Genomic DNA, 16417 nt, shown 5'->3' with positions numbered 1-16417 from the left:
CAAATATCTTTTTTTCGAAACTATTAATAATTTATTTCAAACTATGTTCTTTTACTTTAAAGTGGTTGGAAAAATAACAACTTTCAAAGTATTTAATAAATAACTTTAAATTTTTAAATTTTATTAATCTCCTTAAATAAAATATTATTACTCTACAAAATTGTTTTGAACTTTTTAAAAAAAAATAAAAATATCTTTTAACTATTAATATCACATTAAAAAATATTCACTAACTTTTGAAAGCAACATTAAAAAAATTAAAAAGATAGATAATCTTTTAAAATTCAACCGTATCTATGAAACAAAATACTAATGACCTTCATCCAAAACTAACGATAAATGTGTTTTTTATATTTTTTTAAAGTTTAAGAATATTATTGAAATTATTTAAAATTTATGAGTATTTTTATTAGTTTAGCCTAATAATAATAATAACAATACCATTAATTTTAAAAAAAATTATTTAAAAAACATCTTTACAATTAAAAAAAATAGGTCTAGAACTTGTAAAATTATTTTAAAATTACTTTTTAACATTTTAATACCCTTAAAAGATAAATATACATGCATATATATATATATAGACTATTCCATATTAAACAAGCATGTGTATGAAGCTACTTTTAGCTTAGGCCAAAATGATTTGGTTACTTTTTGGGGGATTTGAAGTAATTGATGACAATTTGGCTTAGAGACACGGGGCACGTCGGGGAGGGCGAAAAAGTCCCATCGACGAAATAAGCTTTTATATGGGAGGGTTAGATTCATATACAGTAGTCTCGAATAGGCGAACGTGTCACTAAGCTAAGTTAATAGGTGCAGTAAAAACTATATTAACAGTGATTAAACCAACGGATAAATAATGTTACAGAGGGAAGGAAGAAAAGGAACCATGACATTTTATACAATAAGAATAACCCATTTGAGTGAGATGTTAAAAAATGGCTAGTTAGTAAGGATGTTTACCCATGGCTTCTTCATCATGCCAGACATGTTCTTCAAGCTCGCTCCCTCATATTCTCTTTATGCTATCACCATGGATTGCTACAAATCCTTCACTTGCAAGCGTCGACACCGCATTCCTAAGCTGCATTGTCGAAAACACGCATAATTATCATCAGCACGATTTGATCAACTATTATGTGACAATTTGTGGTTGTTAGATAGAGGAAACATACATTGTTGAGGTGGACTTCATTATCAGGATTCTGTTTCTTCAGCTCATCCAGTAACTACCGGAGAATTGGAAAATATTTAGAAACAAAGCTTCCAACTTACTACGAATGTTTCTGCGTACAGTAGAAGTTAAACAACACACCTCTATCAGGCGCATGGAGGGTCCTCCTAGCTGCATTTTCTCCATAATAATGTTGCGAGTTGCCGATAATATAGTCTCCCTTCGCATCCTTTCGCTTGCCGATACTCCCGTGGTGATCAGATCCATGTCGATGGTTCCTGAAAGTTTATTGCAAAGAAGGAAGATTGAAGTTAAGATGTGAAAGTGAAACTGTATAGGATTCAGAAGAGATTTAGAGGCATGCCAAACAACTACCTGTAGAATGATCTGTTGCAGACTGTTGCATTGCAACTTCGAGAAGGCGGAACGCCTCAAGGACATCGCCCTTTTCAACCTGAATGATTAGAAATTATGTCTGTCATACTGACTATGAACTATGAATAAGGAAAAAGAGGGCTTTACTAACCCATTCTGAGAAACGTATTCGAGCAAGGGCTTCGCTTAGACGTATTAAACTCTCGATCTGCCGGGGAGTAGCTGTTATAACCTGTTGATTCAATGATAAATTTCAATTGAACAAAGAAAAGGAAAAGGTCAGAAAAAAGACCTCCCTCTTTCCCTCTCTCTCCCCATAAATAAAACAATGAACAAAATTTGATAACACAATCAGATTTCCTTCCGTTGGAATATGTTTGAATGCAGGTACCTTTTTACTACTGCCTGGAAAGTTTCCTCTCCTCCTCAGTTCAACATAGCCTCTAGTCAACTCTTCAGCTGCCTCATCTGACAATTTCGGGTGAATATTTTTCCTAGCATAGCTGACATATGAAGTCAAGGTATGAAGGTCCAAGAAATCCTGCTCAATACCCTGCAAGTGGAGTGCAATTGAATGATGAACAAGATAAATCAATTTAAGTAGACAGTGTATGACCAGAATTGCAAGTTACTCAAACCTCTGGATTGTCAAAGTGTAGTGAGACAATATGCTTAGCAAGGCGCCTATCTGTTTGCTCATCAGCCTTATCCAGAATTAAATAGATCAAATCAAATCTGAGAAGCCAATAAACCAAAATAATTTCAGTCAGTAGTTGCATCAGAAATCCAACATAGATGTGATTGAAATGATTTCTCAGCATTACAAGGTTTCGTTTAGTTTAGTGTCTATGTTCACGACACCCTTAGTTCATATGAACAATTTATCACAGAACAGCTCAGCAGTACTGAATTTAGATGTGCATGCATACAATGTTCTAGAAATAATGTGGTTGACGATTCAACAGTGTTTACTGACCTAGATAACAAAGTAGGAGGAAGGTGTATGTTATCAATCACAGACAGACGAGGGTTATAACGTGAACCACTAGGATTTGCACAAGCTAATACTGAAGTTCTGGCATTGAGGGAAGCAATAATTCCAGCCTTCGCTATTGAAACGGTTTGTTGCTCCATCACCTAGAAAATACAAGAAGCATTAAAACTTAAACCATCAAAATAAATTAGTTGGATTGGTAAAATAATATGACTGATGAAACATCAAAGATAGGAATTTTTTTCACGTATAGAATAACAGTGTGTCATATATAAATTCTGTTGCAATGAGTAAAATGCTGCTCTTCCTTCATTTGAACAAATATTCACAGAAGAAAAAAAGGAAACAGGCAATAGATACAAGCCCCAGAGTTTAAAAGTCCTCAGCTTTTTCATCGCCTACCAAATTAAATAGAACTTAGATACATCTATTTCGAAATGAAACTCAAAAGCATACCAACCTCATGCAACATGCTCCTTGCATTTTCAGACATTTTGTCAAATTCATCGATGCAGCATATGCCCCTGTCACTCAAAACCAAGGCTCCGCTCTCCAACACCTAAAAAGTAACCCAATGTGCACAAGTTATCCACAGTTCAAACAAGTTGGATGTCAAGAAAATGCGATGAAATGCAGTAGGATCATACTGTTTCCCCTGTTTCAGGATCTTTGGTGACATAAGCAGTCAAACCAACAGCAGAGCTACCCCTTCCACTGGTGTAAATGCCACGGGGAGACAGTTTATGTATGTATTGGAGAAGCTGAGACTTGCTGGTTCCAGGATCACCAACAAGAAGTATGTTAATATCTCCACGAAAGCTTGCACCGGATGCCAATTTCAAAGCACTCCCACCAAAGAGCTGCACAAAAAGAAATCAACGCTCAGAATATGACAAGAAAGGGTAGAAGTAGAAATGTAAAAAAAAAAATACCTGGCAAAGAAGGCCCTTCTTTACATCATCAAGCTCCCAAATATTAGGTGCCAATGACCTGGTTAGTCTGTCATATATATCAGGTTTTTTGGAGAGTTCCTTCAACTCTTCCACCTGCATTTCAATCAACAAGGTGAGTGCTTTAGGTATGAATGGTCAAGAAATTTGGACCAATAAATGCCAAAAAATCCATACCTTTGCTTCATCAAATGAGATATCATTCATGTTTCCTCCCAACCGGTTCTCAACTTCTATCATGTCCTCTGCCACCATTCTTGACTTGTCAGCCTTCTTTATATGAAGACAGTCAATATAAGTCTGCAAGAAGAGAAAAAGGTGCTGTCAGGCTAAGACTTCAGCACAACTAACAAGTTCGATTCTATTTTTGAGAAAATGTACAAAAGGTGCACCTTGAATAATGATTTTACAGATCTCTGTGTTGGTCCAACTCTCACACTCATGGCCCTGTAAATCCCAGTGACCTATCAAAAGAATCCACGTTGATAAAGCTAGAAAAATAAATGCTCTATGAATCCACTTCATTCTTAAGATTGGTCTTACCTCAACCCTGTCACCAGGCTTTGCAGTATCAACCAGCTTGTCATGCATTAACAAGCTTACAGTATGTGGTGTCCCTCCTTCAGGTATCTCATCCGGAGTCTCTTGAAGCCGAACGATCTGCTTATCAGCAAACCTAACTCAAGGACGTAGATTAGTCTTATTCAGTTCAAGTTAATTAAACATACTTTTCTCGTGCTCCATCCACCCCTCAGTTTACATGTTAATCATTACAACGAGATGAATGTCTAATAGAAAAGGAATCAACAGATTAACTGACAAACATTGTAAAGAACAGTAGGTTAAATTTTATGCAGAAATTAGTCGTGAAAAAGATGAAACAAAGTAAAACAGTATTTCTGACAGGATTACATTGCCTTCAATGTGCTCATGCAAAAATATTTTCTTTTCAGGATTAGCATACTTGGTATAAGAATGTTATTAAATAGACGACACAACTGCAGATACTTGCAAAATAATATTGACACATATATCAACTTATTCACTTTTGACAAGCGCAAGGAATTAGCAAGCAAATATTACTAAAAATTGTACATACTAATAGTTTGGATAAGACACAACGGACAGTTTTCTAATCATATTAAAGTGACATCAAACTTGGCAGCAGATTACCTGCATCGATTGTGTACCAGCGTCATTGAGTTCCTTGCTTGGCACTCTTCCTTCAAGCATATAATGGGCTCAGATATTCGCCCTAATTAGTTAATCGACTCCATTGTCAGTACAAACAGAAAACTTCATTTGAGCAAGCATTTAAGGCAAATCATGCAAACAGGAAAGAACAAGTCCAATGAAATTTGAACTCACCTCTCTCAATAGCTACAGGGTCAGTGTAGTATCCACACACAAGACATCTAAATATCGCCTCTCTGATCTCAGGAATTATCGAACTACACCGTATAATCATTCCCTTCAGTGATACCATCCTCTCAATGTCTAATAAAAAACCAATTGGTCTTAGACCCCAGTTTAATGGAGTGGAGATAACTACCAAAAACTAAATCAATCAAATTGAATTAGAAACATTACCAGATGGGTTAAGATTTCTCATTGAAGTAGAAGTTCTGAGATTGAAAATCCGAGTTTGAATATGCTTTTCGAACAATGGGTTGATTTGGGGCACCATTTCCATCAGAACAATATCAAAAATTGCGAGAACCTCAAGAGGATACCTCACCATCTTTGTATATAAATCCGCATCGTAATTGAACACATCCTGCGCATCCACATCGAGCGAATCCCCTTCAATTTCAAGAACCCTCTTGATTGCATCAGCATATTTTCCCTCGGTATGAAAATCCCCCTCAGACTGCGACGCCTGACGATCGCGGAAATGCCTCAAAAACCGAATAATCGCTCCCTTAACATCCTCAACACTAATATTCGTCCCCCACACAAAGGTCGGATGGTCCTCATCCATGTCGTCACCATCGCCAGGCTCCGTCGACGGCGGAATATCATCCGTTGAAGTAGGTGTAGCAGCCACCGGAGTCGCTCGGCTACCAGACGCTCTTCGTCCACCGCCTTTCCGGCGCGAGCGCGGCTCCGTAGCCGTCGGGGAGGTTTCCGACGAGGCCAGTCGAGATCGTTGACGCGGCGGTGTAGCAAATTCCGAAGGAGTAGATGAGCGGCGACGGCTTCGACGGCGATAACCGTCCCCAGAGGACGAAACGGTGTTTCCAATGGGACTAGAGAAGGAATCATCAGGCGATGAAGGACCTGCCGAAACGAAGAACAGAAAATAGAGAAATGAACATTCAATTCACGTCGAAGTAGACTAATTAGCCGACTATTTAGAAAGATACCGACCTGTATTGAAGTTAACCGGAGAAGAATCGGACGCCATAGCTACTGTACAGTGAAGCAGAGAAATTCGGAGGGATGAAGAAATGGCCAGTGAGCCAAGGGACTTGGCGGGAACATACAGCTTTCTTCCCGCCAAAACAGTGAGGTGCTTCAGATGGAATGGGCCATTCCAGTTTTGGGCCTATTGGGCTTTCCAACTCGGGAGCCCATATCACTCGCGGGGATGGGTGATGAACAACGTTTCTCAATTACATTTAATTTAATAATAAATAATAAAATATATAATTTATAAGAGGAGTCTTCGTTAACCCGGTTGAAACATTTTTTAGACTCAACTCAATTGTTCGAGTTGTAAAGTTTTCCAACTCAAACAACCTTTATTGAATAATAAGATCAACCGAACTCGACCTTTATTTGGTGATGATAAGGAACCATTATGAGGAAGTAAGATTTCGCTCGCACAATCGCACTTTGATGGCAGCGGACTTGAGATTATGCGGCACTTACTTCCTAGCAACAAGTGAGTTAAGTCTATTCGTTCTTGCGTCGTCTAAGGTCAAGCGACGTATGTTCGATCCTTTGGCCTCGGTTCAAGAAGACAGCTTTAGAAAACGGGGGCAGAGATTTCGAAAGAGAGTTTTGAAAGCAAGATTTGAGAAATTAAAATTGGTATTATATGGGAATGTAAGCAAAAGGGAACAACAACTGCTTACTTTATATAACTATCGGGTAGGGGGATATGACTTACCTTATTGATCGAATATCTCAAGGCAAGAACATTGATTTAAGATTTGAATCAGACCACAAGCAAGATCGATCATATTTAGCTTAAATGATTCTAAACATGAAATCTAAACTATGTATAATTGCAATAACATCATTGGTTAAAGGAAAAGGTAAGAACAGATAGTCGTAATGATAAGGAATCACTTCAAAAGAAAGTAAAATTTGGATTACCTTATTAATGAAATATCTCAAGACAATAACACTCCACAAACAAGATCGATCATACCATGATTTTAAACATGAGATCCAAACTACATATAATTGCAAAGAAACCTTAATGCAAAAATGTTATTTTTACTACATTTTCCATAGACATTTCAAGAATTGTAACCTTAACGACATTTGGCATGACACCTTTCGAAGCTCTATACAGAAAAAACGGTTAATTTCTGGTATGTTGGGAGGAAGTACAAGAGCCAATGTAAGACATAGCGATATGGAGTTCAAGGCGAGAGACAATGTATTTACGAAGGTAGCACCCATGAAATGAGTTCTCAGGTTCGGGAGCAAATGGAAGTTAAAATCATGTTTCATCAGGTCATTTGATGTATTAGAGTGAGTATAGATCTATCTTGCCACTTGCACTATTAGGAGTCCACAATGTGTTCTACCTGTTATATATCAAATCCACATCACATGATAAATTTCAAGCATTACAATTAGTATCAAAACCAAGTTTTGAGATTTCGTAGACTACTTAGAAAGTGATAAAAAGTTCTTATGAGTGAGCAGTTAAACTCTCATATTTCAAGGTAAGTTTAGATACGTGCCACACAATACAATTCATACAGAGCTCTAGTTTTCATGACGCCGACGAGAAGAAAATGCCCACAATGGTGACTACCGATGTAACAACACCGTCGTCGGTCGACACTATCGCCATCAAATAGAAACCTCCATTTTCTGTTCATCGGAATCACCGGTTGAAAAGAAATAATGGTAATGTTCTTGTTTTACCATATGTAGTTGTGTGATCATGATGTATCAGAACTAATTAGTTCAATTGTTATTTCAAAGTTCTGAGAGCATGTTTTACTCGCCTTTTGCCTCGATGATAGCATCCTTTTCATATGTTTTTGAATTACAAAATAGTGAGCTAGCTTTAAGTAATGATTCCTACTGGAACAGATGAGGAAAGTCGGATCTTACAAATTTTATGGACACAAGATAAAGATGATATGGAAGTTAGTGTTGATGTTCATCAGAAACCATTCCAACAAATTAGGTTTACAGATTAACTAGTTACTTCTACTTGCAGCAAACGCAACTACTAATTTTTTCTTTTTACAACATCTATTTACTTGTAAGCGAAATTGGAATTAGTTTCGGTTACCTTTTGGAATGCACTTGATGGAGCAGACGCGTTTTTGAAGCTGTTATTGTCCTAAGAACTGTGCTTCAATCCGAGTCCGTGCTTGCCGCGGACACATCCAGGCTTGGTGAACAAAAACGGCGATCTCTTCGAGTTATACATCCTCGTAAAACCTCTTTTCCCTAATTTCCTCATCCTCTGCCGTCCGAGTTTGTCACTAACGGACCACGGAACGAGTTCGTCGTCCAAATCGCACTCATCGCCGTCATCATCATCATCAACAACATCGTCGTCGGATTCATCCTCCTCCAGATCGTTGCAGCCGTACGCGAAACCGTCTTCCACCTGATTCTGAAGCAAATAAACATCATCGAAGGGACCATCGATTCGCTCCTCAACAAGAGAAGAAATCGGCATCGCTACAACACGCTTCCCTCGAAGATCCTTAGGAACTCGGACATCAACGCTGCAATTTTCCCCTTCTTCTTCTTCTTCTTCTTCCTGCTCATCTCCATTTCCATCTATTTCGAAATCCGCATCTGAAGCATCGAGCAACTCCCAGTTCGAAAGGCGTTCGACTTCTTCAACAAATTCATACTCTAAATCATCGTGAAACACGAATTCAACAGACGATGAAGATGAAGAGGCTGCTTCAGAAAGGGATTCCATCAAATATCGATCGGATTTTCTCTCAGTGAAATTTGATCCGATAATTGTTTGCAGTTTTTTATTTTTTTTGTTTTTCAGCAGAATTGTCTGTAAACATAAGGGGTAGAAATTTATGAGGTCCCAAGAGGCGCTCACATGATTTGACGTGCAGACTCCAATGAATGGCTGCCACGTGGAGTAACGTGGGCACCAACCTTCCGTGCAGACCACGTTGGGGTTTACCCATCAGNTTTTTTTTTTTTTTTTTTTTTTTTTTTTTTTTTTTTTTTTTTTTTTTTTTTTTTTTTTTTTTTTTTTTTGCTGAAATTTCCTTTTGAAAAACAAAGTTTGAATTTTACTTATTTACTTTTATATGTATTTAATTTTAATTAACAAAATGCTAAATATAAGTTTACTTTTCTTTTTTTTTTTATCAATTTTGTTTGAGGAATAAGAAAATATAGCAATCTAAATAAATTTCTTATTAGATAATTTTAACATTTAGAGGTTAAATTAAAAATAGATCAAATTGAAACTTTTTAAAAAAAAATAAAGAAATTATAATGTACTAAGATTGACAATTAATTAGTTTTTAGTTTTAAATTATATTTGTTGATAAATATGTAAATAATGTTTTAAATGAAGATGAAGTATAAACAAAAGAAGTATAATTGAAAGTTGATAAAATTTAAAGATAAAGAAATGGTTCCTTTTGTCCCGATCAATAAAGAAGGGTGAAGGTAGTTGTAGTTCATTCTTTGGTTCCAATGTTCTCCCAACCAAACGAGATGTATAAACTTCGAAATGCTTATTCTAAACTCTCGACGAGAGATTTCGAGTCAGAGCTTAATCTGAGTAGAGATGAATCTCTAACCTCGACCCTTGGAAATGCTTGCTCCTAACTCTCCACGAGGAGTTTCGAGTTAGAGTTTAACTTGAATAGAGTTGAATCTCTAACCTCAACACTTGGTAGGGTGATTCTCCCCCAATCGAGAAATGAGTTGATTGGAGGATACAAATATTCTCACTACCTTTGTCGTATAACTGTGTAATAGCCCAAGCCCCCACCGCTAGCAATATAATTGGTAGTCTTCTATGAGTTTTCTCTCTTAGGCTTCCCCAAGATTTTTAAGAGAGATTTTCAATCCTCGGTAAGGAATGGTTTGTTCCCATCTCCTTCCAACCCATGTGGAATCTCACAATCCACCCCCTTGAAAGCCCAGCATCCTTGTCGACACACCGCCCAGTGTCTGGCTCTAATACCATTTGTAACTGCTTAAACTCACCACTAGCAGATATTGTGGGCTTTTCCTTTCGAGCTTTCCCTCAAGGTTTTTAAAACGTGTCTGCTAGGGAAAAATTTTCCACTCTTATATAAGGAATGTTTCGTTCCCCTCTCTACCGATGTGGAATCTCACAATAATGTTGCATACTAAGATGCAACAAATAATGAACCAAAGTAATGATATGATAGAAATATAAATAACAGAAGGGTAATGAATCTTATGCAAAAAGGAATTGATCAAAAAGAGAAGCTTCATACAATACAAAAGTGGAGCTACATGATAGATACATTTTAGAGGAAGGGATGAGAAAGTTACATCAAGAGATAGATATAACAACAAATAGAGAAATCTTACATTTTCCCTCGGATCAAAACCCAATTTCAACATGGAAATAATCGAATTTACGAGAAACAATTTCTAATAATCGTATCGTAAACGCCTGCATATAAAATAATCTAATTGATAAAGGTCTATGAACAACTTAACAAAGAATAGCCAAAGTCAAAATTCATGAATTTCTGAATATATTTAACTAAACAGAGGTTAAGAAGAACAAAGGAGATGGACCAAACCTTGGATTGGAAAAGCTTCATAACTTTCTATTCTCTGTGATAGATTGGTTGACGAATGGAACACCTTTGTGGCTGCAAGGGACAGCTCAGGTAATGGCTGTAAACAGTCTCGGTTGAACGGTATAATCATCGAACCTGGGAAGGAGAGCAGACTAGTCCAGACGCATCTGCCCCGACAGCAGCGAGATCACAAACAGTACAAAACTGCCCTTCCTGGCTTAGCACAAAATGGGTACTGCAATACGGGCACGAAACATTTTTCTGTCCTCGATAAATTGGCACGTACGTAGCCCCACAGATCACAAAAGGGTTTCTGAAATCATAGTTAAGTTTGGTAGCATCTGTCATATTCCTCTCAGCAGCCTGCAGCACTTGCCTGGCTGCCTTTGCTTGGTTCTCGACGACAGGATTGGTTTCGAGCAACCGCCTGGCAAAGTTACCTGCTGTAGCAAGGTTCTTAGCCTTAAAGCAGACAGTCATAGCATTCTGCAAGGCAAGTCTTAAATGAGGTAGCTGTAGATTGCAGTGAGTAAAATAGGCTGCAAGTTCCTGTTGTCGTGTCGGATTGTCCTTCATTTCTCTCCTCTTGAGCTCCATCTGCAACCCTAATACATACTCTTTGACTATAATAATCAACTCCTTCACCTCATCAACTTCTCTCTTTGACTCCACAACTACCAATGGTATTGTATGAATAATGCTGAGAAAGAGCTTTAGAGCTTCTGTGAATTTACCAGATGTTGTTGCCTTGTAACCAGCTTTCAGCTTCTCTTCCAACTGAGAGAAGTTAAAAATGAGTGCAGGGGGTCCTCTCACATTTGGGCTTGCAGACTCGCTCCATCCTCGTTCGACTGCCAGGGTTATCACTGGAGCAGATGAAAACGCACGAAGATGGGAGTGGCTGCCAGCATGAAGATCGAGAAACATTGATTTTAAGGGAGCAAAGTTCTTTATTCCAAGTTGTCTGCTCAGCAATCGCATAGCAGTATCGAAATTGCCAGCAGCAGCATGTTCGGCAGCAAGAGACGACCTCTGGATCCAAATTTGGCTTACAGGCATGCCGGGAGTTGGGGCCACGAAAAATGAACGTGTACTGATGGAAGTTTTGGGAGTTTCTGCTTCAGGCGGAAGCTCCAAGTCCTCAAGGTCCCAGCCACCATCTTCTTCGTTTTCTTCAGCCACTTCCCCATCTTCTAAAATTACTGTAGTATCTCCATTTCGCAAACCGTCAACTTCAACCATTTCCAGCTCCTCGCCCCAATCACCATCAGCAGCCTCGTCTTCTTCATCAGCGACACCCCGGCCAACAGCATCTAACCCACCTTCAAATATGCCTTTCATGACTCTCAGAAGAGGCCAATCACCACCACACATAACGGGAGACGGGGGCATCAAAAGAGATGGTACTTTTCCCTTCGGCAAAACTGGAACATCATCTCCCAATTCAGCAGCAAGTCGTTCAGCAACATCGTGCAGTCCATGAACTGAAGCTGTGATGTAAGCAAGGGGCAAATGACCAACATTCTCCAATATCTTAACACGCTCCCGAACATCACCCAGATACAAGGCATTGTGAAATTGGCCCATCACGTCATTTTTAACTTCAGCAATTTTAAGCATCTTAGATAACTTATCGATGTTACCAGTTATGAGATAAAGAAAGGATAACCTCTCGAAGTTTTTTGTTCTCTGATAGGCATATTCCACAATTCCTGAATTGCCTTGGCGAAGAGCCTCAACACCCAATTTGTACCAGTGATCTTTCTCATCAAGAGCAGTCGCTGATGCAACAGCAATTTGAATGCTCCCACTCTCGAGAGCCAAATTAAACCGAGTTCTCTCGTCTTTCACAAAATGAAGAGCAACTTCAGGGAAACCCTTTTGTTGCAAATAACTAATCATTGCTTGCCCACAAAGCTGAGAGTTCTTAATCATGCTCATTACATGGTCAAATTTCTTCTTCAGAAGGGACAGCTTGAAAATATACTCTGTTGCATCGATAACAATGGTTCTACATTTTCCATCCCGATCCAAACAGAAGATAGTATTTCCAGAAACCTTTGTGATGTATATTGGGACATCTAGGGTTCTAATTATCCCACTATCTCCATTGGGCAGGCAATATTTGATGTGATTTAACGTCGTATAAATGAACACACCATTGTCATCCCATGCACCACTTTTTACACGAATTGTCTCATGAAGCGTGCACTGATGCACAAGCTTCTTGCTGGCAATGATAATCACATGTTTGCTAAGTAAAGCAACAGTCTCCATATCATTCGACCAGATGACATACTTCATAAAGGGGGTTTGTAAGTCACCAAGAACAATTCTTTGCTGAAGATCAAATAAAACCACTCTATCCTCGGCTCTACATAATAAGTTACCTGTTCCAGCATAGAATATTGCATCTGCAGCAATCGGGAGGACACTCTTTTTAACAACTTCATTCTTGATATTCTTGACCAAGACTTGATTGTTACTTTTATCTAACACGGCAAACCTATTACGAGCCACAAAGACTGCCGATCCTCCAACGCCTTTCTTTGCATCTTGTACACTATCACCTCTACCAATGCTTTCCTTGGGTATGGTATATAATTCATAGGACCCATTGTCCAGATCTGAGCAAATAAGAACAGCATTTTCGGTAGGACTATACGATATTGATCTTGGGCTCTGATTCAAGCAAATGGATCCAGGACGTCGAATGGGAATTACTTGAGTATCTCTTTGAGTCGAAAACTCATAGAACCGCAAAAACCGATCCTTGGTATAGAAAAGAGAATCTCCACTAATGGCAAAGGCTGGTCGTTCTCTCTCCAACTTAAAGACAATCATGCCACTGTCATGACCCGCAGCTAACAGGTTCATCTCAGGATGAGCAGCAAGAATCCAGAACCGGTCGTGTTCACGACGAAATGTCTGGATACCAGTACGCTTTGTAACATCCCACACACGGATGCTCTTGTCCTCTGAATTAGATATGATTAAATCCTGTTTAGCATGGAACATAACACTTGAAACATTATTCATGTGACCTCTCAATGTGTCCACTTCCCAAGCCTTTGTGTCTGGAAAAAAAATAAACAGTCAGCATTTAGCAATTTGTAATATCAAAATCATAGCATGAAAAAAAAATTTAAAAAAAAAGAGCCAGTATATTCAACCTTTATTCTCTTTTATGCATTTATAATTGCCTTTGCATGAGAATGCGAAAAAAACGAATGAATCTTAAATAGATGGAGATGGATAAGAGGATTATAATTATAAATTCAAAGAAAGAAGCTCAAATGACTTGTCTAGGATTCATAGCATAATTTTCTTACCATCCAAGAGAGCATTCTAACATAAAGGATAGTAAATGTATGAAGGAAAATTTTAAAGTAGTTACCATTCATTCGCCACAACTTTACTTGCCGATCATCAGCTCCTGAGACAATCAAAGGCAGAGTTGGATGGAAAGAAGCCCAGTTGACCCCACGGTCATGACCTTCCAATACATATTTAACCACAGCATCAACACCACCAAAAAGATCTGTATTCATCTGACTCAAACGCAAAATGTCATCTGAAGGGGACACTGTCTTCTTTCTCAAGGCACCAATGTCCCAAACACGAACAGTCTGATCTAGGGAGGCAGACACGACGAGATCATCTTTAGGGTGGAATGAAGCACACATAACATAATGATTGTGGCCAGTCAACACAGAAATGCAAGTACGAGACTGCCAGTTCCATAGGCGAATAGTTTGGTCATCACTGGCACTCACAATCCACGGATACTCATGGTGAAATTGAACGGTGCGTATATAATCAAGGTGCCCAAGAAGAGTAAACAAGCACCGGTGTGTCTTATAGTTCCAGACTTTAATTTTGTAATCATCCCCTGAAAGAGAGAGCCTTTCAAGTTATAACAAATTCCGGAGTTAAAGAAACGGAATGAACATCTCCTAGGACATCGACACTATGTAATATCTCACAAATACTTAACTATGCTAGTGCTCACATAAACAAAAAACATTATCACGTTAACACCTCAAATACTAAACCAATTATGCTATGACTCAATCAAACGCATACACACCATTATCCAATAAAAGTTTCAAATTCTCATTTGTCTCCCCCCACAAACCCCGTAAGATACCATTTTAAGGAAGAATATTACCATTTCGTTTCCTAAAATATCATTAATATCATATGCACTACCAACAGCCAAGGAGAAGGTTATGTTGGAAAAGAAAATGGCAGCTGCAGATTAGATCTCTTAACCTCTGACACAGGAAGGTAATCGTTAATTGGCAAGTACTACTCTGCAGTGACCAATTCAGACCGTCAAATTGGTTATGAGCTTTAATTGTCTTGCATCTGTAAATATTAAGTTAAGATCCACATTTTCTGATATCGCTGAGCACATTACCGACCCTCTAGATAGAGAACACCGGGATCTACCAAAATGCAATGCAATGATGACCAACTGAGTCACGACCAAAATTTCTATTAACCAACACTAGATCCAGGTGAAATTTAGATATTGTTGTGTTCAGAGACAGTGGAATCATACAAGATCCATTATACTATCAAAGGCCTAAGAGAACTTGAGATACTCTTATCCCAAAAAAGAAAGAATGGAGATTTAAAAAAAAAAAAAAATGTACCTCCGGACACAAACAACGGCTGAGATTTATGAAAATGAACACCACGAACAGGCCCATCATGTTCATCAAATCTATCAATAAGAGTGCCCATCCGGTAGTCCCAAAGCTGGATCACACCGCTGTGAAGACTCGCAAGGATCCATGGCCTCTTACTATGGAAACTCAGCCCCTTCACTCTATTACTCTTCGTCTCAAACTTCGTCAGCATCTCGACCGATCACAAAACGCCACACCTCTCTACAAAAACAATTGCCTCATTACCATCAACACAGCAGAACTACAAATCCAAACGAAAACTTCCCAATCCAGTAAAACAATGCTTTACAAATAAGTAACAGCACTACCAAACAACCACAAAACAAATCAATGTTCTTCAAAAAAAAAAACAAAAAAACAAGCAAAATTAATCCCAGAACAAATTAGAAAAAAAAACAAGCGAGAGAGCAAACAGAGTAAGGATCTAACAGCAAATAGAAATGCGTGCATTACCTCAGATCTGAGGAGTATGGAGAGGGATGAAAGAAAGGGAAATTGGAGGCGATCAGGGGAAGAACATATTAGAGAAAGAAAGATAAGGAGAAGGAGATCGAAGGGAGAAAGGGGAAGAGAAAGTGGGAAGAAAAAGGGAGAGAGGCGTCTCAGTGAGAGAGAGATGGATCTGATGGCCTGTTTGTTTCCTTTTGATCTCTCCCAACTCCACAAGTCAAAAATTTGGGACACAATACAATTCTCCTAATTTCAAGGGTCACAACTCAATTTCTTCATTCTCCAGGGACCAAACAGAAAAACACACATATTTTCTTTTCTTTTTTTTGGTTATTATTTTAATTATTTTTTTAAAAAAAAAATGGACTCACGGTATTGTCCTCTTTAGACTTTCCCTTTCGGGCTTCCCTCAAGGCTTTAGCTTTAGAACGAGGGTGATTTGTTCTCCTCCCCGTGGACTTTCCCTTTCAGGCTTCCCTCACCCTTTCGGGCTTCCCTCAAGGCTTTAGCTTTAGAACGAGGGTGATTTGTTCTCCTCCCCATTTCGGGCTTCCCTCAAGGCTTTAGCTTTAGAACGAGGGTGANTTAACCTAAGACCGGTACTGTACACATATCATGAACCTAGCTATGTAATTTCAACTAAGCCTAAATCGATAGAATTAGAGATCCCACATCGATTGGGGAGGAGAACGAGCATTTCTTATAAAGGTGTGGAACCTCTCACTAGCAAACTTGTTTTAACGACCTAAGCCCACCGCTAGCAGATATTGTCTTTCGGGTTTTCCCTCAAGGCTTTAAAATGC

The 16417-nt window shown here is 38.6% G+C and overlaps 3 protein-coding genes across 3 annotated transcripts; all 3 read right to left on the bottom strand.

Annotated features, from left to right (window-relative positions):
- Window positions 1–924: 924 nt before the first annotated feature.
- Window positions 925–5948, bottom strand: LOC111792253 (DNA replication licensing factor MCM4-like). The gene is made up of 18 exons (XM_023673610.1): window positions 5867–5948; window positions 5087–5776; window positions 4865–4993; window positions 4670–4751; window positions 4040–4172; window positions 3889–3960; window positions 3674–3796; window positions 3479–3592; window positions 3194–3406; window positions 3007–3105; window positions 2529–2689; window positions 2191–2287; window positions 1944–2105; window positions 1704–1784; window positions 1553–1631; window positions 1319–1455; window positions 1179–1232; window positions 925–1087 (listed from the first exon to the last, which is right to left on the bottom strand). Exons 1-18 carry the CDS (start codon window positions 5901–5903, stop codon window positions 1013–1015), a joined length of 2538 nt encoding a protein of 845 aa, XP_023529378.1. The 5' UTR covers window positions 5904–5948; the 3' UTR covers window positions 925–1012.
- Window positions 5949–7769: 1821 nt separating this feature from the next.
- LOC111792201 (NAD-dependent protein deacetylase HST1-like) lies at window positions 7770–8786 on the bottom strand. Its single transcript, XM_023673545.1, has one exon. It carries the CDS (start codon window positions 8628–8630, stop codon window positions 8034–8036), a length of 597 nt encoding a protein of 198 aa, XP_023529313.1. The 5' UTR covers window positions 8631–8786; the 3' UTR covers window positions 7770–8033.
- Window positions 8787–10127: 1341 nt separating this feature from the next.
- LOC111793118 (coatomer subunit alpha-1) lies at window positions 10128–15777 on the bottom strand. The gene is made up of 4 exons (XM_023674853.1): window positions 15618–15777; window positions 15129–15365; window positions 13865–14359; window positions 10128–13544 (listed from the first exon to the last, which is right to left on the bottom strand). Exons 2-4 carry the CDS (start codon window positions 15334–15336, stop codon window positions 10594–10596), a joined length of 3654 nt encoding a protein of 1217 aa, XP_023530621.1. The 5' UTR covers window positions 15337–15365; window positions 15618–15777; the 3' UTR covers window positions 10128–10593.
- Between the last annotated feature and the right edge of the window lie 640 nt (window positions 15778–16417).

The sequence above is a fragment of the Cucurbita pepo genome, chromosome LG04 (genome assembly GCF_002806865.2).
Source record: "Cucurbita pepo subsp. pepo cultivar mu-cu-16 chromosome LG04, ASM280686v2, whole genome shotgun sequence".
NCBI lineage: Eukaryota > Viridiplantae > Streptophyta > Magnoliopsida > Cucurbitales > Cucurbitaceae > Cucurbita > Cucurbita pepo.
The sequence above is the reverse complement of the archived record's forward strand: the minus strand, read 5'-3'. Positions and strand labels throughout refer to the sequence as shown.

Excerpts from the sequence above, each read along its gene's own strand:
- LOC111792253 (XM_023673610.1), bottom strand. The coding sequence starts at position 5,903 with ATGGCGTCCGATTCTTCTCCGGTTAACTTCAATACAG. Across the intron at positions 3,593-3,673 it reads TCTCATTTGATGAAGCAAAG|GTGGAAGAGTTGAAGGAACT; the intron begins GTATGGATTTTT and ends ATTGAAATGCAG. Across the intron at positions 1,233-1,318 it reads CCTCCATGCGCCTGATAGAG|TTACTGGATGAGCTGAAGAA; the intron begins GTGTGTTGTTTA and ends ATTCTCCGGTAG.
- LOC111792201 (XM_023673545.1), bottom strand. The coding sequence starts at position 8,630 with ATGGAATCCCTTTCTGAAGCAGCCTCTTCATCTTCATCGTCTGTTGAA.
- LOC111793118 (XM_023674853.1), bottom strand. The coding sequence starts at position 15,336 with ATGCTGACGAAGTTTGAGACGAAGAGTAATAGAGTGAAGGGGCTGAGT. Across the intron at positions 14,360-15,128 it reads GCCGTTGTTTGTGTCCGGAG|GGGATGATTACAAAATTAAA; the intron begins GTACATTTTTTT and ends TCTCTCTTTCAG. Across the intron at positions 13,545-13,864 it reads AAAGTTGTGGCGAATGAATG|ACACAAAGGCTTGGGAAGTG; the intron begins GTAACTACTTTA and ends TTTTTTTTCCAG.